General features: G+C 41.9%; 1 protein-coding gene across 1 annotated transcript in view; it reads left to right on the top strand.

Moving 5' to 3' along the window:
• LOC126235161 (G-protein coupled receptor GRL101-like) overlaps positions 1-24166 on the top strand; it is a 364334-nt gene that overhangs the window by 119357 nt on the left and 220811 nt on the right. The window contains exon 8 of the mRNA XM_049943894.1: positions 5388-5510. Coding sequence (XP_049799851.1) covers positions 5388-5510 — 123 coding nt within the window. The remainder of the gene's footprint in view (positions 1-5387; positions 5511-24166) is intronic.

The following is a 24166-nucleotide window of genomic DNA, read 5'->3' as shown; positions in this document are numbered from 1 at the left end:
TTCGTTTCTGAACATAATAAAGAGTGTTCTCAGAAGAAGAAACTGTCTATCCATAACAGCGAACGCAAAGTGTGGTGTGTGGCAGACTGCGTGAAGGAGGAGGGGCAGGCTCTCTCCGCACTGCGCATCTACTCACAACAGTCGGTGTGCCGGGCGCAATTTTTCCTCCACTTCCAGAAATACCCACTAATAGTGGACAAGTAAAAGATTAACCACCAGGTATTCCGATTTCACTTTTCTGAAACTTTGATCATCTCTCTTAAATGCTCTCTACGACGCTGCCTGCTACCGATATCATAACTTTTGTTGCCAAATATTTGTCTGCATGTTTACAACAAGAGCACACCCAACGCAGTGCAGGGAAGGTGCTCTCTGTGACGCTGCCAACTGTCGATGTCATAACTTATAGTACCAAATATTCGTATGCATATTCATAAGAGCGTAGCTAGCGAGGTGCAGGGAAACTTTGCAAACCGAACTCACATCCTGTCCAGCCAAACTCACTATCAATTCAGTATCTGTTTAAGAAAAACACAGCATATGATGGATACTGATTAGTAGCAAGTCTACCCAAAGTCACCCAGCGTGAAATCCCGCACCTATTTCGTCGATAACTGTGGAACTAACATGAGCTGCCACGTCGAGATCAGTAAGGTCGTGATTCGCAGTATATTTAAAAGAGGGTCTGACCTGATTAGAAATCTATGCTTATTGCACCTAATTTTTCTTTTTTGTAGTGAAAAAAGTAATGAAATATAGATAAACAGCTGGGCCTTACAATTGCAACACCATGGAGCTGACATGCAACAAATGTCAGATTAGCATGAAGTGGGTCTCTCTTCTAGAAACTACACTGAAATATCGGTCTGTTGTGAATGTGTCCCTCATGTAAAAAGAAACGTTGGCCCATTGAGATCGTGGTTTATTGTTCCACGATATTACTTCTGAGTTTGGTCGGAATCCTATGTCTGTCATGCAGATGTGGTATCGATGAGTTCAGAAAGGCCATCATGCCAGAGAAGATCTCAAAATGGCTCAAATGGCTCTGAGCACTATGGGACTTAGCTACTGAGGTCATCAGTTGCCTAGAACTTAGAACTACTTAAACCTAACTAACCTAAGGACATCACACACATCTATGCCCGAGGCAAGATTCGAACCTGCGACCGTAGCGGTCGCGCGGTACCAGACTGTAGCGCCTAGAACCGCTCGGCCAACCCAGCCGCCTTCCAGCGTTTATTTGAGTACATTAAACTCCTTAGACGCTTTTAATACTCCCATTTCAGAATGTAAGACAAACTGTCATTTCCACTGATTTAATATCTTACTGCTGCCTATCAGTCTCTCTAATGTAAGTTTACACCATCTGGACAAGCAAGATGAAAAAGAAATATATAGTTCAGTATCTACTTGGATCAAAAAATGAAAGGACAAACAGAACACTATCCAATTTTGCCCCGTTTCGTTCCTCCCCAAGAGCACATTTCAGGTTAACCAATTTTATGAGGCGCATTAACTGACGGATTTAAACGTTATCAGGAGAAAGAAAACTGACATTCTACGGATCGGAGCGTGGAATGTCAGATCCCTTAATCGGGCAGGTAGGTTAGAAAATTTAAAAAGGGAAATGGATAGGTTAAAGTTAGATATAGTGGGAATTAGTGAAGTTCGGTGGCAGGAGGAACAAGACTTTTGGTCAGGTGATTACAGGGTTATAAATACAAAATCAAATAGGGGTAATGCAGGAGTAGGTTTAATAATGAATAAAAAATAGGAGTGCGGGTTAGCTACTACAAACAGCATAGTGAACGCATTATTGTGGCCAAGATAGACACAAAGCCCATGCCTACTACAGTAGTACAAGTTTATATGCCAACTAGCTCTGCAGATGATGAAGAAATTGATGAAATGTATGACGAGATAAAAGAAATTATTCAGGTAGTGAAGGGAGACGAAAATTTAATAGTCATGGGTGACTGGAATTCGTCAATAGGAATAGGGAGAGAAGGAAACATAGTAGGTGAATATGGATTGGGGGGAAGAAATGAAAGAGGAAGCCGCCTTGTAGAATTTTGCACAGAGCATAACCTAATCATAGCTAACACTTGGTTCTAGAATCGTAAAAGAAGGTTGTATACCTGGAAGAATCCTGGAGATACTAAAAGGTATCAGATAGATTATATAATGGTAAGACAGAGATTTAGGAACCAGGTTTTAAATTGTAAGACATTTCCAGGGGCAGATGCTGATTCTGACCACAATCTATTGGTTATGAACTGCTGATTGAAACTGAAGAAACTGCAAAAAGGTGGGAATTTAAGGAGATGGGACCTGGATAAACTGAAGGAACCAGAGGTTGTAGAGAGTTTCAGGGAGAGCATAAGAAAACAATTGACAGGAATGGGGGAAAGAAATACAGTAGAAGAAGAATGGGTAGCTCTGAGGGATGAAGTAGTGAAGGCAGCAGAGGATCAAGTAGGTAAAAAGACGAGGGCTAATAGAAATCCTTGGGTAACAGAAGAAATATTGAATTTAATTGATGCAAGGAGAAAATATAAAAATGCAGTAAATGAAGCAGGCAAAAAGGAATACAAACGTCTCAAAAATGAGATCGACAGGAAGTGCAAAATGGCTAAGCAGGGATGGCTAGAGGACAAATGTAAGGATGTAGAGGCTTGTCTCACTTGGGGTAACATAGATACTGCCTACAGGAAAATTAAAGAGACCTTTGGAGAGAAGAGAACCACTTGTATGAATATCAAGAGCTCAGATGGAAACCCAGTTCTAAGCAAAGAAGGGAAGGCAGAAAGGTGGAAGGAGTATATAGAGGGTTTATACATGGGCGATGTACTTGAGGACAATATTATGGAAATGGAAGAGGATGTAGATGAAGATGAAATGGGAGATAAGATACTGCGTGAAGAGTTTGACAGAGCACTGAAAGACCTGAATCGAAACAAGGCCCCGGGAGTAGACAACATTCCATTAGAACTACTGATGGCCTTTTGAGAGCCAGTCATGACAAAACTCTACCATCTGGTGAGCAAGATGTATGAGACAGGCGAAATATCCTCAGACTTCAAGAAGAATATAATAATTCCAATCCCAAAGAAAGCAGGTGTTGACAGATGTGAAAATTACCGAACTATCAGTTTAATAAGTCACAGCTGCAAAATACTAACGCGAATTCTTTACAGACGAATGGAAAAACTGGTAGAAGCGGATCTCGGGGAAGATGTGTTTGGATTCCGTAGAAATGTTGGAACACGTGAGGCAATACTAACCTTACGACTTATCTTAGAAGAAAGATTAAGAAAAGGCAAACCTACGTTTCTAGCATTTGTAGACTTAGAGAAAGCTTTTGACAACGTTAACTGGAATACTCTCTTTCAAATTCTGAAGGTGGCAGGGGTAAAATACAAGGAGCGAAAGGCTATTTACAATTTGTACAGAAACCAAATGGCAGTTATAAGAGTCGAGGGGCATGAAAGGGAAGCAGTGGTTGGGAAAGGAGTGAGACAGGGTTGTAGCCTCTCCCCGATGTTATTCAATCTGTATATTGAGCAAGCAGTAAAGGAAACAAAAGAAAAATTCGTAGTAGGTATTAAAATTCATGGAGAAGAAGTAAGAAGTTTGAGGTTCGCCGATGACATTGTGATTCTGTCAGAGACAGCAAAGGACTTGGAAGAGCAGTTGAAGGGAATGGACAGTGTCTTGAAACGAGGATATAAGATGAACATCAATAAAAGTAAAACGAGGATAATGGAATGTAGTCAAATTAAGTCGGGTGATGCTGAGGGGATTAGATTAGGAAATGAGACACTTAAAGTAGTGAAGGAGTTTTGCTATTTAGGGAGTAAAATAACTGATGATGGTCGAAGTAGAGAGGATATAAAGTGTAGACTGGCAGTGGCAAGGAAATCGTTTCTGAAGAAGAGAAATTTGTTAACATCGAGTATAGATTTAAGTGTCAGGAAGTCGTTTCTGAAAGTATTTGTATGGAGTGTAGCCATGTATGGAAGTGAAACATGGACGATAACCAGTTTGGACAAGAAGAGAATAGAAGCTTTCGAAATGTGGTGCTACAGAAGAATGCTGAAGATAAGGTGGGTAGATCACGTAACTAATGACGAGGTATTGAATAGGATTGGGGAGAAGAGAAGTTTGTGGCACAACTTGACTAGAAGAAGGGATCGGTTGGTAGGACATGTTTTGAGGCATCAAGGAATCACAAATTTAGCATTGGAGGGCAGCGTGGAGGGTAAAAATCGTAGGGGGAGACCAAGAGATGAATACACTAAGCAGATTCAGAAGGATGTAGGTTGCAGTAGGTACTGGGAGATGAAGAAGCTTGCACAGGATAGAGTAGCATGGAGAGCTGCATCAAACCAGTCTCAGGACTGAGGACCACAACAACAACAACATGTTCGTAACTGACGTACAGCGAATGGCATGCACTTTAAGAACAGTATCATTTAAGGGCGTACAATAAAGAATTAAAGACTTGTCTTACGTTTAAATTGGCCTAAAGTTACAAAAAACATTACTGAAAACGTTTAGGACAGCCGTTCACTTAAAAGTCGCACTCCAGCCCAAGTAAAAATGGCTGTGGTACCTTCCCTTCCTTTCAGAGACATAGTTACATATCACTACAATATATTTCAGCACTATCCAATCTATAAAACAGCACAACCCAGTTGTGTCCCGCTATCCCGTTCTGCCCTGAGGTCCCCTGTCGATGCGTGGAGGTTCCGAGAGGAACAAACGTTGCCAGTAGCATAGCCGATAATTTCGACAGCAGGCGTTACATTTCAGTCGGGTTTAGGTTGGTGACTGTGCCCATTTGCGATGTCAAAGTGACTTTGTCTTCCAACAAGATAACGCAAGCCCGCATGTTGCCTATGCTATCCTAACCTACCTCGATACAGAGGGCGTTCGGATGTTGCCATGACCAACAGGCTCTTCAGATCTTTCACCCATTCAAAATATCTGGTCGTATGTTGCTGATAGTGTGGCACGCCAGCTACTACGACTGATGAATTCCAGCATAGAGTTGGAGCAACATGGAATGAAGTAGGGCCTACTCACATATGTCGTGCACCCTCAGTCTGACGCGACACCCAGATCGGCTGGCGCCAAAAGCGGCAGCTTTGTTTATTATATTTCTCCTGCTGTATACCCCCAGATCACTTTCAAATTTAATCACGTAACCTTCCCCCTATATTTTGAACGCAGAAAAACTCAAATTTCGTTATTTGCTATTCTTCCTGGCGTTTCAGTTTTAATGTCCAGCATGCACAAGGCTAACATTACTTTTACGTTGCTTAAAAAATAGAGTGTATTGTGTTACAAATGTATTTTTGAAAAACACCTTGAAATGTTTGCAGATTCGTTTAAATTGGTCTCCACAGAAGATCTGTTCAATTGTTCTGAGGGGCGTGCTATACCTCTGTCCCTCGTGTGTGATTTCAAACGAGACTGTCTGAATGGAGAAGATGAACAGTTCTGTGGTAAGTATAACCAGTGTCTTAACTCTCAGCAAGCAGGTATAGATCTCAGATAAACTTAATCACATTCTTTTCTTAACAGTACAAAGTGCCGCGAACAGCAGTTTATGTGCAGAATCTTAAAATTTTCTCTACATGACAGCTGGTATAATTGTCTCAGAACAAACAACACTTTCTTCAACGTGGACAGTATTTTGGCAGATAACTATAGTGTTACCATGAAGTTTGCACAAAGAAGGTACCTGATGTGTTCCCCACACTGACACAATTTCTTCTGTAGCCAATCATAATCGTACATTGCAGCACAGAGACCAGACTCCTTCATTCATTTATTTATTATTTACATTTCTCTTTGCGTGTGATCATAACATGATGACTTTTGCGAACGTCATATTGTTTACAAATTTATAGTACATATATTTCTGTACAAAGGTTAAATACATAACTTACTTATCTACAAAAAAGTACATAATAATACAGCTTACAATTCCCTCATTTAATAGAGACGTTTGTTTATAAGAAAAGATTTGAATTTTGTTTTAAATGGATTCACAATATGTATTCTCATAGGGTTCCGGCAATTTGTTGCAGCACATTGAGCCACTGATATATGGACTGTGCTCTGATACTTTTAATTTGGCTCTTCCTCTATTATAACTGTGCTCATTTCTTGTGTTGTGGTTATGCACATCATAGCGTTTGGATGTATCATCCTGATGGCTTACAAAAGATAATATACAGGGTGAGCAAAAAGTCTTGCCCTGATTATAAAAATTTATAACAGAATTACCGTTTGACATAATAAGTTACATTTGATGCCGTTACATAGTCCGTTGGCTGTTACCGGCCGCGGTGGTCTAGCGGTTCTAGGCGCTCAGTCCGGAACCGCGTGACTGCTACGGTCGCAGGTTCGAATCCTGCCTCGGGCATGGATGTGTGTGATGTCCTTAGGTTAGTTAGGTTTAGGTAGATCTAAGTTCTAGGGGACTGATGACCACAGATGTTAAGTTCCATAGTGCTCAGAGCCATTTGAACCATTTGAACCGTTGGCCGTTGCATAGGTTAGTGTTACTAGTTTTTTTTAAAAAAAGACCACTTACGTTAGTAAACCTCAACGTGTGCTCCCTTGGTAGCTCGGCGAATGTCGAGGCGGTATTCAAGTTCCCTCCAGGTGTTTCGTAACATGTGTCTGTCACAGTACCCACAGCAGCTTGTATCCTAGCGGGGTGGCCAGGGTGTTGGACCGTTCCTTCCAGTCCACCGATCCGGACATTACTCCCCTCTCCAGACATTACGCCCCTTGACTTTTTTTCTGGGGCTATATCAAGAACGAGTCTTCGTCACACCAGTTGCCGACGGCGACGAACTGAAGGCTAGGATACAAGCTGCTGTGGGTACTGTGACAGAACACATGTTACGAAACACCTAGTGGGAACTGGAATACCGCCTCTACGTTCTCCGAGCTACCAAGGGAGCACACGTTGATGTTTACTAACGTAAGTGGTCTTAAAAAAACTAGTAACACTAACCTATGTAACAGCATCAAATGTAAATTATTATGTCAAACGGTTATTCTGTAATAAATTGTTATAATCAGGACAAGACTTGGTGCTCACCCTGTCTATAGATATACACAGCGAGTATACAATGATATATTTTATTTCTGATATAAACATTACTACAAGTCTCCCTATATCCCTTCAGATATCCTAAGATGTTTCACCGTAACAACTCGGTTTTGTAGCACCAGTATTCCGTTCAAGTACATATCAGTGGCTCGCCCCCACAGCCTTGTCCCGTAACTTATAAAAGGGAAAATCGCCCGATAGTATACTGTCTTAAGACAACTGGCTAAGCAAGTATAATGCACTGTTTATTTTCCTGTGTAAAAATTAACATGGTTTTCCCTTTGAAGACTACTATCCAAGCACAAACGAACCAATTTACAATCTTCATTGTCTGCACAAGAAATTTCATAGATATTTCCTACACGTCTGTGGCATGAGTTGCGAGCTTTGAAATCCAGTAACTGTGATTTGGTGGTTCGGACTTTAAGGATTTGGATATTAAAATATTTAGTCACTTCTGATGACCAACATGTTGAAAAATGTGTTATATACTCCGCATTGCCACCGTAAAACAACAGAGAGGTGACACCTGCACACGAGAAAAGGAAATTATCCCAATAATGATTCCTGCGGCACGCCCTGCATTACTGTCTCAGTCACAGACTGAACCCATTACAAGAACCAGCAGTATTTTTGTCACAAAGAACGCAGATGTGTTTGTAGCACATTTGTGGGTACTGTATACAAAAATAAAATCAGTTGTTTCCTCGTGACATGTGTTGATATCCTTGAAAATCGCCATTTTTGTCATTGTCGTGGGGCTTAATTTTATTCTGCAGATGGTGCTTTTGAGAAACGGTCGCACTGTTTACTATGATTTCCAATACATAATCTTCAGTTCGGAAATCAATCCACAGAAAATGATGGACATTTAGTAACATTCTGATTAGCCATGCCCATACGACCTCTACCTGTAAATAGCACAATAGCTTTTTTGTACATCTGTGGAAAGTTAACTCTTAGCTGAAAACTTGATCCTATTGTCAAGGAGTGCTACGAACTTCGTTTTTGGTGTAAAGTTGGCAACTACGAGTGGAAATGGGCTTCCAACTACGCTGTTCCATGTGTGTTACCCTACTGACTGGCTATTCAGAAGTATCATGTCTCCCTTTTTTGCTGTTTAGATGACTTGGAGAGAACCAACAGGTCGCAAAACAAATTATTAGTGTCGTCTCACAAGAATTAAACCACCTCAACAATAAAAAAAATTATGCTATAATTACCAGTACCAGTACCTCCTAAATTTCCGAAAATTATTGACGATGAATACACTTACGAAAGCGCAGAAGACGGAGAAGGATACGTGTATGCTGTCCCAACATTTCAACAACGTTGTTGCAAACAGCTACGGATGCTAGTACTATCTCGACAGATGAATTATGATTACTAACTGTAACAGGAGACGAAGAAAGGAAGAGAGATGGTTTCATTCATATCAAAGATGTTTGGGCATCCATCAGAAACAACAGTGGCAAACTTAAAACGTTATCAATTAATGAATTAATCTTAAAGACATTTTTGGTAAAAGAAATTGATGGGTGCATACATAAATTTCAAAAGATATTTATACTAAAAACATAGGCCTATGTACACGCTGCGTAATTATTTTACTTCCATTTCGTATCTCGTTAACCGCATTGAAAACAGAGTGAGAATTATGATGAATCGATGCCCACCCCCCACCCCACCTCCACCCCCAATAAAAAAATCGAAAGCCATTATCTTATGTCTCCTAAAATTACAGTTCTGTCATTAAATAATAGTATCATTCTAACTTTATATCACGGCTCCAAAACCTTGTTTTTTCTGAAAAAGACTTCGGCTTGATAGCTTTCTAAGTTTGCCACTACTGTTTCTGATGTGAGACCATGTAAATCATTTTTCCATTTTCTATTACAGTTAATGACATTAATTCTCCTATATAGTGTAAGGATACTGTGATCGATATCCTTACCAGTGACGTACCTAACAACTTGCGCCGGCTGAGGAATCTTAGATTCCAGAACTTTTCGTCGTTTGTACACTTTACCGGCATACAGGGTAACGTCGTGTATCGCCGATAAGGGGAGGCGGCAGCGAGAACATGCGGAGTCAGTGTAGTCCATTCACAAGGGGATGAACGAGAGCTCCCTAGTTCAGAATCGGCAGAAGACTGCCAGCTCGTGTTTCGTGTCCGGCTGCTGCCAACCTCAGCGATCTAATACAGAACGGTGCATAAATTATGTAGCCTTTTGGAAGTCATTGTTGTACCGTATTGTGTTGTGTCATAAATTAATACATTTCTTGATGAGTGACATAACGGTTCACATCATGGTATATAAAAAGTTCCGCTTGTCTATCACATGGCAAAATACTCTTATCTCTGTGTGCTATCAGTCGCCAAAATCTCATATTGGTATCTCAAACCGTTTCTGAGATATTGGGAGGGGGGGGGGATTATACATATTTCATTCTGCATTAGTTTTACCGCTGGCGCCCGCAGTCGCAAATGAGTCTGATACATAACAATTTTCTCACGTTCAGTGATAGATACAGACATTCTCCCAAGGCTAAAGAAAAATTCAATATGTTAGCTAAATTTCATACGCAGCTAATATGCACCAATCGCAAATTCATAGCGATCCTTATTTTCCATTGCAAATTTTTGGAACTGTAAGCAGACGAAGCAGCACAATAACTGTGGCCATTAGCGGAATGATGGGCACTTCATCATGTAGCTGACATCTATAACTGACTTCAAAACCATTTGTTTGCCGAATAGTTTCTCTAAAATCGTCTCAGCAAGGTTGCGGGGCAGCTGACATGAGCGCGCCGTTCTGCCACAGTAGCGCGTCAACCACCGGCTCTCCGAAAACTGAGGGGCTTGGTTTATCTGCTAAGACTGCGATCACAGCAGCTCCGATATCGGAGGATTCTGCCGTCGACCGACATCGGCCGGAGCCAGCCAAACTTTTCAAATCACTACCGGTATGCCACAACGTGCACGGTCACACTACAGCCGATTTTTTCTATCGAACGTGCAGACTCCGGACGACACTCGTTGAAATTCAGATCAGTTTGTTTTCTTCGGTCAAATCGGCCAACGTTCTCACACAAGAAATATGGAGCGTGAGGAACTGATAAGTTTAGTCCAAAAAGGAATGAATTCGTGGTACCCTGAAGACGAAAATATCATAATCAGGATATAGTTCAGAATTTATGGACTAAAATCGCAGGTTTATTCGAAATCACAAATATGAAAAATTTTTATTGGAAGTTTTAGGCATAATTATAACCTCAAAAATTAATTTGTTCAAGTAAAAAGGTGGCGTATCTTACGTGCTTATTGCCAATGTACTGGATCTTTTTTGTGGTAGGTTGTCATTAGTTGTCTACAAATTATTATTACTGCTTACTGACGTCTTATGCCAGTAGGGTAGTGATTCTGTTAATATGAAGTAGTTTGCAGGTGTAGTGTACGGTAAATATTTCCACTTTTAAGTGTTTTAATTTTTCAGAGTATCTTATGATACACCTTATACTTGTCTTTCACTCGTGTGTTAAATGAAGGTCATTGAAGGTTAATTGAGGTACGTCTGCACAACTTTAAATAAATACAGCGAAACAGAGTGTTTATAACTTGGTTTTCAAGGTCACCACGAATTATCTCGAGTACGTAACAGAACGTTTCTCCCCCCGCCTCATATATTTGTAAAACTTGTCTGGTTATTCCGATAACTGAGGAGAGTGTGTATAGTACTCGCCACGTTCTTTACGAGACAGGAGAGGTCATCCACATGCATTCGGCGTTCCTTTAATAGCAGAAACCGCCAAGCGGCACTCCTATCCAAGCACAGAGGCGACATGGTATCCAACCCACCCCGAGAGATTAAAATCTGACTTGCTTCACACACAGAATAGATTGTAACCTAACCTGACCCTCTTGAACCTGCCAAAAACTGACGGAGAAGAGAAGACACACTATGACCTCGCTGCCAGCCGATGTTACCGTGCGACCTCAGCGACGGTGTCTGACGACCGTTGACGGTGCCAATGTGAACGCACCCTTAGGGGCCGGATCGGCAGTTCCCAGAATTGCAGGTAAAGTTCTGAATCCAGAATGAGATTTTCACTCTGCAGCGGAGTTCTGAATGTCGTATCTCAACTAACGCACGGTATTCAAGAATCCGTCTAAAATATCTGTGACCAATCGCGGAAATCCGCTCCTGTATGACCAAATATTATGTGACAGATCGCAGTGAGACAATACTATAGGAGTCACAATCTTCTCTCTAGAAACAGTATCACCAGGCACTCGATTACGGAGCGCGGATTTCATTCGCTTGTGATTCGTTCTCCCCTCCCCTCCCCAAGTACTCTGTTGTAAAACTGGCTACGAGGCGTATCCCAGCTGTAGTAGAATGAAATCCCCTGTCGCTGTCTTCTAACTTAATCAACAGTAGCTAAACGCAGCATTGTTTGGTTTCACATAACGCCACGTAAGGTACAGTATAGTATGCACTGCGGGCGGCTGCACGATCTCTTTCCAGCAGCTTTGTCGTCTGCATCACGAAAGACATCCAAGGGTGTGTTAATGTGCTATTTCATAGTGCTGTAAGGAAGCATAGCCTGCGTAAGGAAGCTTGCTGAGTTAGTTTAGTGTATTTTTATTTAACAACAAGGGAACGCTTTTGCCAGGTACTGATATTCAGACTCGAAGTGGGGCTAATTCCATGTACTTCAGTAGGCTAAGGCCGGATACAATGACCATTCATATTTTTCTGGGGTTCCACAAAATAGTGGGAGTCAGCGACTGATGATTTAAATGGAAAACAATTCGTCACAAATCGTTAGCTGAATGCATTTCTAAGTAATTCGGACTTTCTGGGAGGGGGATGTTGACCTCTAGCATGTGAATAAGACAGAGCAGTCAGTTTTACACTCTTTGGAGACTTCTCCAGAAGTTCTTTCTCTTTTCTAGAAACATACACCTCCGACACATGTCTTCCTATATTCTCGATCTAGTTACGAGTACGAAGGCTATTATAGGTTATTTATTCACTTCTAATACTGTAAGTTGTGTTTTACGGGTTTTCTCAAATCACAATACTGATACAGTTCACTCCACAAGTTTCTACACGTGTCTGACATCAGAATGTGTACTGAACGGCTATCAGTATTTTTATCATCGAAATTGTTCCCAAGAAATTAGTATGTTGTGGTTAGTGTACTTGATAATTTACAGCTCGGCAATTCCTGAGGCAAAGTGGTTCAAAAATGTTATGATATTTATAATTTCTTATCACAAATGACACTGTGGTATGAGGTTTGATAAATGAGAGCAGAAATGTCTATAAATCTATCATTCACTAGTATTACTGACAAAGATACGGTTTTTTTCCCTGCTACGTTCTATAATTTTTCGTACTTTGCTTGTAACTATATGCACCACTGAACGATTCTTTAATACTCTGTGAAGAGTATTAAAGAGCGAAACCGTCGCTGTGTTCTGCAGTGTGTAAAAACTCCTTCTACTTCATAGACGAATTTTTTAATAGAAACAAATGATGTATTGTATATATTCATACTATTAGTATTGTTATTTCAGCTAAAAAAAAAAAAGTTGACATGTTCCACATCCACGAGGATCTCCTCAGCATGGATCTATGGAACGAGAAACTAATCTAATCTAATCTAATCTAATCCGTCAGTTGAACATGTAAAGCGTTCACAGGAAAAAAGTGATTGAAAAAACCGATTTTACTAACTTAGTCATTGACACGCATTTGGACAACAGTATCGGCTAATATTCGCCTTCAAACAGGATTTTGGGGTCAATTCTAGTGTCCGATTCCACTCGTCGGCTTTGAGCAATGACATCGTACCTAAGGCAGAGACGCTACATGGAGGCAGTCGTTGAAAGCAACTGAGCATATTCGCAAACAAACGAATGTAGCATATGATAAAATTACAAACACCGTTCACGTGATTAATCACTTAGCCACAAATTACACCGACAAGAATTAGAGGTAATGAAAATAAACAAGAACAGAAAAAGAAAAGTATACATGTCTGAAATAAATTATTAACGTCATTTATGCGAGTAAGAAAAGCACAGAGAACCTTTAAATCCATTGCAGTACAGCGTATGGTGAAGTCATAATGCTATGAATCAGCGTCAACTTTCAATACTAGTTAAATCTAACGGGACTAACACACACGTAACGAAAATTGACAAAAAAGTAGGGTCTCATAAACACTGGAATCGGTAACTGGAACTGACCTATATAAGTTAATTCAAAAAAATGTTCAAATGTGTGTGAAATCTTATGGGACTTAACTGTTAAGGTCATCAGTCCCTAAGCTTACACACTACTTAACCTAGATTATCCTAAGGACAAACACACACACCCATGCCCGAGGGAGGACTCGAACCTCCGCCGGTACCAACCGCACAGTCCGTGATATAAGTTAATTCTAGTTACCGAATCCAACCATGCCACGGTTCGTTATTCAGATCGTTTTAACAATAAGTATGTGCACTCAAAGTGTACCTACAATATTTATTAGTCTTTCGTAGTAATTCTGAGATCAATAAGAAATCTAGAAATCCAACAAAAACATGTTATGTTATGTTAACCGGGAACCAATAACGATGGAGAGGCTCCGCCCGCGCCGCAGCCTCAGTGGTCCGCAACCCCACGACTACCACAGTCCACTTCACCCCTCCGCCGTCCCACACCGAACCCAGGGTTATTGTGCGGTTCAGCCCCCGGTGGACCCTCCAGGGAACGTCTCACACCAGACGAGTGTAACCCCTATGTTTGCGTGGTAGAGTAATAGTGGTGTACGCTTACGTGGAGAACTTGTTTGCGCAGTAATCGCCGACATAGTGTAGCTGAGGCGGAATAAGGGGAACCAGCCCGCATTCGCCGAGGCAGATGGAAAACCGCCTAGAAACCATCCACAGACTGGTCGGCTCACCGGACCTCGACACAAATCCGCCGGGCGGATTCGTGCCGGAGACCGGCGCTCCTTCCCGCCCGGAAAGCCGTGTGCTAGACCGCACGGCCAACCGGGCGGGCTACAAAAACGTAGTCCACAGATTTACCGCAAAAATGCCCAAAATTATGAACCATCGATAAGGTGAAATCGGTAACTAGAACTGACCTGTATAGAAGATCAGTTCTAGACGTTAAGTCTAGTTATCGATTCCATTATACTTTATTTTTTGTAGATAATCGTTTGTCATTTGCTGGCTTTTCTTTTAGAATTTAGTATGTCGGTTTCTCCACATTTTGTGCTACTGTTTCGTATTTGTTGTCATTCATTTAATTTTTCCGTTTTTACGATACATTTTAGTTTCTGTCCGTCCAAATCTCCCACTTTCCTGCGCTTCTCCCGTCAGGTTCAATAATTAATATAAAATTAACGCTATTTTATAACAGTATTACTTCACCGTATGTTTTACTGTAATACAACTTAAAGGTTCTCTGTGCTTTTCTAGTCGCATAAATTACGAGAATACTCCTTACAAGACATGGAAATTTGTTTTTAATTCTTGTTCTTAATTATTTTCGTTATATTCAGTTCGTTTCGATATAATTCGTGAATAAGTAAATAACCGCATGAATGTGATTGAAAATTTATCGTATGCTACATTCGTTTGTTTCCGAGTATGATCCGTTGCTTTAATTGATTGCCTATACGTAAAGCCTTTGCCTTAGGTATGACGTCATTGCTCAAAGCCGACGATTGGAATTTATCCAAATTTTGTGTTGTTGCATATCAGACCTGGTTATTTTTTTCTCCGTCAGTTCTTGTTAGAAAGCAATTAATTATTTCGAACTTTAATTTGTAAGCTTTCATTTGACGTACTTGAAACTGCATTTTGAATGTAATTACATGTATTTCTTGTAAGCAGAGTTTTAGACAACAGTGTATAAGCATTTATGAAGTTTGTTCTCTGCATTTTCATTCTTGAGTACGATTAGTCAAAAGGTCATTGTTACTGGTTGTTTTTGTAGATAACCAACAGTATTCTCATTTTTAATTTTTCTTACTTAATAATTTTCGCATTCAATATTAATTTAATGTTATTGGTACACGAATGAAAGTATATTTTTCTAAATATTGGTTGTATGCCAGATTTAGTCGTAAAAAGGATATAATTTTAGACTGGTGCAAAACCAAGATTTTGGTCTGAGAAGGGGAGGGGGCTGTAGTCATAAAAACAATGTATCATAGACCCTATAAAAATTTTTTTGAGTGCACAACGAAAATTTCTTAATCATTTTGCAGTCTATCATTTTATAATGATGATTGCTAAACAGCCATACATTTTTGTACTGGGTAGTCCATGGCCGGCTATACTAGACGCGGCTGTGGACGTAGTATACTGCCTTTACTCTTATTTAGTCCTCATGTTAGTAAATACACACTCTGCATATGATAAGCAATCGTAAGAACTTGTCATATCACGAAAAGATGTCACCACAGCCCAGCGGCGCCCTTCCCCCCTCATACCTGATACATCATTGATGTTTAGATCTTCAGTTTTTTTTTTTAATCACATCCACAACACTTTAACCCTCCGCTGCTAACATGTATAGTACTGCAACATATGGTACAACAGTAATTATTTGCAACATTACGAAACATTTAGAGTAAAAATTGGTCCATTGTTAGGTATTGACATTTTTTGCACATAAACACTTTAGAGTAATTTAATAACGATGGTTGAGGCATTGTACTTTTATTTCAATTTAGAACAAATGTGAACCTCGTTTTAGACGTAATACATTTGTACACTGACGATCCAGAACACATTTCTTTAGTGTTGAGATGACCATCTTTTCTTCTATCTGACATATGAAGTACTTGCCTATTGACTAGCCTGTATGGGCGTAAAACTCGGCTATCTTGCAATTCTTTAAGTCCAGCAGCCACATTGCCCCGTAATGCAATGGGAACAGTTCTGGCTCGGCCAAATTTCGGCTGAGCATTGTCTTTCATAGTATTATGTTCAACAAAATTGTTAGCCTTGCCTAAACCTTCAGAAAAGAGTTCAGGAAATTCTTTCAGCAAGCTAGCTACACTGCCTTATTTTATTTATTTTTATTTATTTGTCATATAAATCTCTTTTTAAGTACGTTTATTGTAGACAGGATATTGGACAGAAAACCTTTTTAGCTATTGGATTTTCAAATGTCAAACATACATTTTATAAATTTTTATGACAAATTGGATCTATACAGTTAATAGTTACAAATTTTTGAAATACTGTATATTTATAACTTATTTCTACAATTAAAGATACAAATTACATTTTTTCTTGCATAAGATACTGTGAGATTGAATAGTAGCAGTTTTTCAGAATGTAGGATGTCACAGAATTTTTAAAGCTTTGTAGTTCAGTAAGATATTTTATATGTCTTGGTAATCTGTTGTAAAGTTTTGTTCCTGCATGATATACACCTTTTTGGCATAATGTGGTGTTACAATGATTAACATGTATGTCACTGTCTTACCTGGTACTGTAAACATGGACACTTTTGTTTTGAGGAAAAAGGTTTTCTTTTCTCAGTATCCTTTTTTTGACATGCATGATTACTTCCAGTATATAAATGCAGGGAAGGGGTAGGATCTTTAGATCTTTAAAGAAAGGTTTTCATGATTTTCTGCTGCTCACTTGTTTCATTATTCTTATAATTGCCTTTTGTTTCCTGAAAACTGTTATGGCCTGATGTACATTTCCCCAGAAAATGATACCGTACTTCAGTATTGAATGTACATGAGCAAAGTATACAGCCCTAACTGTTTCTTTGGCACTGAATGCAGTCACTGACAAGACATTGTCCTGAATTTGAAAGCCAGACAAATCAAACAAATCAAGGCCAAACATGTTCTCACAATCACGTGATTGTAGCACAGTGAAAGTCACAGTTCGTGTAAGTGAGTGATACATGGCAGGCAAAGTACATTTTCCGAGAACGGAAATGTCTTGTCCATCATAAGCCGTCAGGTGCCTGCTAGTTTTAGACAGGTGTGGGGAGCCTAAAAATTCATATGTGCTATGATTCATCAATGTAACAGAGGCACCCATGTCCAACTGAAATTTCACACGTTTCCCACTAAGATGCAAATGAATGGGAAGTTTTTTGGACTGGCACAGCACTGAAGAAACTGTTTGCTTACCAGTTTTGCTAATGCCTGCAGCAGGCTTTGAATACACTGCACTGATTACATGGGCCTTGTGACTAGATTTTTGTGAGTGGGTAGAATTCTTATGTTATGGGATGACACAGTCAAACCAGTACTACAGCCACCTTATTGTGGCGCCCATTGATAATATTGTGGACATCCTCATCAACAGCTGGTGTCAGACAGTTTCACTTCAGTGGATTAAACCAGCTTGGACAATTGAGGTGTCCATCCCATAACTTCTCGAGTCGAGTTCTCCAACGTTGCACAATGGCCCTGAACCCATACAAACCACCCCTCTGCCTGTGCACCAACCAGATTTTGTGTGTGTTGAGCCTATGCTCGTCAGTAATTTAGAGGTTGCTTATGATGATCTACTTCCCTTGCCTCACTCAGACTCTGCTTGTGATGATACGCTGTCTCAGTTTCAACCACACATTACATATGACATTATATTATCACAAGTGCTGTCACCTGCTCATTTCCCAGTGTGTTTTAGTGTTTCTCCTGAGCTACGATATCCCCCCCCCCCCTTCTCCCAGCGTGCCCCCTAAGACTACCATCAACGAGACTTGCTTTTATATCAACGCTTCTTGGCCCACGCGACGAGCTCTCCTTACAGCTCCTACATGGATCATTCTTCGTCCTCCACTTCACATGAGGTCACACTCACTTCACATGTAACCATCTTGCGCACATTTCCCATTCCACATGGGGCAGATGTGGCTGGAATAACAATGACACTTGGCATCAGCTGGATACTTAAGATACACGTCCCCCTCTTCACCACTCTTCTGTCACCGCCATCTCCAGTGCCAGTCCAATTCATATGTGCAAGTCAACAGGTCTGTTCTCCTTATTGGATGGTGAACTATACGTTCTCTAGGCCACCCTGTGTGGACCTCCTGAGCTCCATGAGAAACGGTCTATCCATGCCTTCCATTCGGACTAGGCATGGCAAGGGTGACCATGCGACCTTGCACGATCAACCAATACTTCTCGAGCTGCCTACAGCACTCCTGCGTTCGACAACACCTATTTCCTCTCTCTAGTGCTCCACAGTCCCATGGAGGAGCTCTGTAGTGATCATCAACTGCCAATGACGCTAGAAGAAGGAGTGCTCAATCTACAGGAATGAGTGGGCTTTGGAAAAATGGTGTGAATTTTGTTGTTTGCTAATGATATGCTATTTTTCATGTGATCTTGCGTGAATAAAGAGTGTCTGACTGTAAATGTTGGTGATCTCTATGTATGGTGGGCACTAAAAATTATTTTCACTGTTAGCTGGCCAAGCAAAATGCCCAAATTTAAAAAAAAAATGAATTTATTTTGATAACAATGGAAAAATCACTATAAAATGCTTTTGAAAGACAACTGGTATGACTTATTGTTGTAAATGGTTCTTAGCAATGACATCTTTATGTGTTTGAACCACTAACAACTGATAAAAATGTTGTCACTCCAATGAGTGTAACAATTTTCATTGATGAACTCAGTTGATGGTCTTGGTCTGGTGATAGTGTTTTTGACTACTAATCAAAATATCCTGGATCCTGAGTTCAAATCCAGCCACTGCTTAAACTTTGAATAAAAATCATTAGCAATGGCTGCTGAAGACTTCCAACATAAGAAGTCACCCTCATTCTGACTACAGAATTGTTAAAGAGACTGGAGAAGTGGACAGAGATTCAGGACACTCTCCTGCCCTTGGTGTGGGAATCTTCCCTCAAAAATTCGGAACGATCAGCAATGATCAGTGGAATCAGGATGCAGAAGGAAATGGAAACCACTGAGTTAGATCAAACTGTGTGTCCACAAGACACGTTGCATTGTAATTGAAAAAAAATGTCATGATGATCTCTCCATTGGCAAAAGATTCTGGATTAGTCTCCCACTCAGAATGCCAGGAGGGGGCTGTCAATGGGGAGGTGACCATGAGGAAAGAATAGAGTAACAATGAAAATGAGTCAGAGCATGGAATGTCAGAAGTTTGAAAGTAGTAGGAAAGCTATAAAATCTGAAAATGGAAATGCAGAGGCTCAGTCTAGATGCAGTGTGGTTCAGTGAAGTGAAAAGGAAAGAAGATAAGAATTTCTGATCACACAAATATGGAGTGATACTAACTGCAGCAGAAAATTGTATGCGGGGCATAGGATTTGTTATGAGAAGGAATGTAGGACTGAAAATGAACTACTATGAACAGTTCAGTGATAGGGTTGTTCTCCTCAGATTTGACAGTAAACTAAAGCCAATGTCACAAGCAGCAGATGAAGAGATACAGAAAGTGTATGAAAATACTGAACGGTTATTCTGTATTAAAGTGAGATTAAAATCTAATATTCATGGAGGATTGAAATGTTGTTGTAGGGGAAGAAATAGAAGAAATAACCACAGCAGAATATGGGCTTAGCAGTAAGAATGAGAGAGGAGAAAGACTAATTAAGTTGGTAATTGCAGATACTGTGTTAAAGAACCACAAGAGTAGGAGGTATAATTGGAAAATATTCAGAGACAAGGCAAGGTTGCAGCTGGGTTACATCACCTCAGACCCCAGCAACAGCACAATTTTAAGGTTCACTATAAAATGGTTTTGTTATAAAAGCTGGAACTGGTTTTGGTCTAAAGTAAAGAAGATGTTAACAACTGGATCAGGTATTCATTAATTTAAAAAATATGTTTATTTAAGTAGGCTGCACGATGTATACAATTTATTCCTCACATTGTCTGTACATATTTGAGTGGAGTTAAGAGTTATTAAAGTTTGTCAGTGTAAAGGTTGGCTCGAACATCACAGTGTTTGTGTGAATGTAAACTCTTGATTTTGTATATTGTTGATGAAGAGCTCTCATCAGAAGATGACGAGTTGGCACTCTTTGGAATTAATTGTATTTCAACTCTGCCACCTGGCTGGAAACCTAAGAACTTTTCATCAGTCAGTCATAGTGTTGGTATGGTTGTATTGAAACTGGTATGTGTTGTGACTCGCCGATCACTCAAAGCGCCGCCGCGCAATTACGCGCGTCCTCTACGTGCGGCGCTGTCTGCCAGCCATGCAGCAGCTGCACCACCTAAGCGGCCAGCCGAGCAGCACATGTCTTGCTTGTCAACTTACTCTGTGACTTATATGTGTTGTGTTGTTCTGAAATATATGTGTTCAACTTGACGTTATAAAAATTGGCGACGAGGTAGTGGATTTTTCCTTTTCACCGTTGACCCACAGGTTTCCATGGCTACTGTCGAGCAACTCTTGCAAAATCTCCTTGAACAGCAAACGCTTCTAACAGCGGCGATTCGCGATTTCGTCACGACGTCAAATTCGGGGCGTTTCTCGTCGTTGGCTATACCTCCTTTTCCTCCTTACGACGAGACGGCGGAAGACTGGTCTGATTATGAAAAACGTCTTCGACAGCACTTCTTGGCATTTCATGTCACGGACGAACAACCATGTAAGTCTCTGTTACTTTCCTGCATTTCACCTCAAATGTATCGGTTGTTGTCGCAATTGGCTCCTTTGAAGGATCCTGCGTCTTTGTCCTTTGCTGAAATGTGCTCACTTCTGTCTGTCTATTTTCAAAAGGAAACGTATGTGGTAGCCTCTCGTGTTGCCTTTTATCGTTGTCAAAAACAGCCACATCAATCCTATCGCGCTTGGGCTGCTGAACTTCACGGCCTCAGTCGAAAGTGTCAATTTGTTACTGACGTTCACAAAGAATCCTATGCCGATTCCATGGTACGGGATGCTATTATCCGGTCGGCGCCCGACAAAGAAGTTCGGCAACGTGCCCTTCAGTTGGCAAATCCGACTCTAGACGAAGTTCTCTCCATTGCGCAGTCTTCTGAAATTTCTCGCGCCGCTGGGGCGCAAATAGAGGCGTGGGGTGATGTCGGGGAAATACAACCTCTGTGCGCTGTTGACGACGCGTGCTGCGCGTCCCCGCCGGCCGACGTGGACACAGTGCGCTCCCACGGGCAGCCTCGGCCTAGCCGTAAACAACCCGCTAAGAAACTGCAGCAAAACCCCCGGCAACTTCCTTCATGTCCGCGGTGTTTTACGAAACATTCACGCGAGGATTGTCCCCAACGTTGGGCTGTGTGTCACAATTGCAAAAAGAAAGGTCATGTGTCTTCCGTTTGCAAATCCAACCGCATACATGATGTTCATGAACAGAAGATTTCTCTCTTGGGACAGTTTAATGCTGAGGTATCTTACAAATCCGTCGTTCGCACTGTTCCCATATTTGTGGTCGACCTGAGTAACGCAGAGAATCTTTTTGGTTTCGATGCCTTTCGTGTTTTGGGTTCTCCATATATGACTCTGTCAATATCGTCTCTGATGCTATTCCTTATGCCCAATTGGATTACTTGTCGACGACATTTTCGTCCCTTTTTTCTCCTGTGTTAGGCCGTGTAAACGACTTTGAAGCTCATATCACGCTCAAACCCACTGCTCGGCCTAAGTTTTTTCGAGCTCGGCCCATTCCTGTGGCCCTTTGTGATCGGGTAAAACGGGAGCTGGATCGTCTCATTACTTCAGGGGTCTTGCTTCCCGTCACTTCCAGTGAGCGGTCCTCTCCTGTCGTTGTCGTTGCTAAGCCAAATGGTGATATTCGTCTCTGTGGCGATTTCAAAGCCACTGTAAATGCTCAGTGCCTCATCGACACTTACCCTATGCCCCGACCTGAAGAACTGTTCACTAAACTTGCTGGAGGCCAGTATTTTTCTAAAATTGACCTGTCGGAAGCTTATCATCAACTTCCTCTCGACGCTGCTTCCCGGCGGTTTCTGGTCCTTAACACGCCTTTCGGCCGCTATCAATACCAACGCTTGCCATTCGGAGTTGCTAGCGCCCCTGCTCTCTTTCAGCGATTCTTGGAACAATTATTGCTCCCTGCCCCTGGGTGTATCAATTACATGGACGACATTGTTGTCACTGGCTCCACCACGGAAGAACATCTTCAAAATCTCCGCACACTTTTTCATGTCTTACAGACTGACGGTCTTAAGTGTAATCTTCAGAAATAACAATTTTTTCAGGCATCTATCACATACTTGGGGTTTCAACTCTCTCGGGATGGTATTCGTCCACTTCAGCAAACTGTCGCTGCGATTGATGCCCTTCCTCGCCCTACATCTGTTAAGGAACTGCAGGCCTTCTTGGGGAAAATAGCATACTATCACAAGTTTTTACCGTCTGCGGCTTCGGTGGCTCAACCGTTGCATCGCCTGTTGCATAAAAACGTGCCTTTTCACTGGTCCGCGTCATGCGATGCGGCTTTCCAGAAATTGAAGACTATGCTGAAACAGGCCCCGTGCCTGGCTACTTATCGACCTGGCCAACATCTTGTTCTTGCCACGGACGCCTGTCAATACGGGGTCGGTGCAGTCCTTGCGCACCGTTTTTCTGACGGTTCGGAACAACCCATTGCTTATGCCTCCAAAACGCTCACGGATGCCCAACAAAAGTATTCTCAAATTGAAAAAGAAGCTTTGGCCATTATTTATGCTCTTCATAAGTTTGGTGTTTTTCTATGGCTCAAAATTTCATCTTGTTACGGATCACAAACCACTTGTTTCCTCGTTTCATCCATCAACGTCACTTCCCGACAAGGCTGCACACCGCCTCCAGCGATGGGCTCTTTACTTGTCTCGTTTCAATTATGAGATTCATTTCCGGTCAACGGCTCAACATGCAAATGCTGATGCTCTGCCTCGCCTTCCCATGGGTCCTGATCTGGCATTTGATAGGGACGAACTTTTGTGTTTCAACCTGCATGTTGCCGAGCAGCGGGTTGTGGACGGGTTCCCCATCACTGGGGACAGGTTGGCGGCTGCTACGGGTTCTGACCCTACCCTCTCCCGGGTTTTACGCTGTATTCAGAAGGGTTGGCCAGATCGCCCGTCCGCTAAGACTTCTGATCCGTTGCGGAACTACTACGCTTCGCGCTACCGCCTCACGGCTAGGGATGGTGTTATCCTCCTTTCCACTGACAATGCTTCGCCGCGAGTTGTGGTACCTGCGTCTTTGCGTGCTTCGGTCTTGCGCCTCCTTCACCAAGGGCACTGGGTTGTGTCTCGCACAAAATCTCTGGCACGACGTCATGTGTACTGGCCTGGCATCGACTCTGAAATAGCACACATGGTCGCTGCCTGCGGCCCTTGTGCGTCACAGGCCGCTGCCCCGAAGTCATCTTTGTCACCGTGGCCTTCGCCTGAGAAGCCCTGAGAACGCATTCATGCTGACTTTGCGGGACCCTGTTTAGGTACTTATTGGCTCCTTGTAATTGACGCCTACTCTAACTTTCCTTTCATTGTCCGTTGCACGTCGCCTACCACCGCGGCAACCACCAATGCTCTCGCCCGCATTTTTTCTTTGGAAGGCCTCCCCTCTACTCTTGTTACTGATAATGGTCCGCAATTTGCCTCTTCCGAATTTGCGGATTTTTGTGCTCGTCACGGCGTTATGCATGTCACGGCCCCGCCGTTCCATCCACAATCAAACGGTGAGGCTGAACGACTGGTCCGCACATTTAAGGCTCAGATGCGGAAACTTCTCACTTCTTCTGCTGCTGATGATGCGCTTCTCCAGTTTCTGGCGTCTTACCGTTTCACCCCCATGGGCGACCACAGCCCGGCTGAGCTCTTACATGGCCGACAGCCCCGCACGCTACTTCATCTTCTGCGGCCTCCCACCTCACGGCCGCGGGTGCCTTCCCTTGGCCGGTTCACCGCCGACGACCTCGTCTGGGTACGGGGATATGGCAGGCGGCCAAAATGGAGCCCGGGCCGCATTTTACGACACCGTGGCAGACGCCTGTATGAAATACAGACGGACACGGGTGTTGTAGTGTG

Source organism: Schistocerca nitens, chromosome 2 (assembly GCF_023898315.1).
Source record: "Schistocerca nitens isolate TAMUIC-IGC-003100 chromosome 2, iqSchNite1.1, whole genome shotgun sequence".
Taxonomy (NCBI): Eukaryota; Metazoa; Arthropoda; class Insecta; order Orthoptera; family Acrididae; genus Schistocerca; species Schistocerca nitens.
The sequence above is the reverse complement of the archived record's forward strand: the minus strand, read 5'-3'. Positions and strand labels throughout refer to the sequence as shown.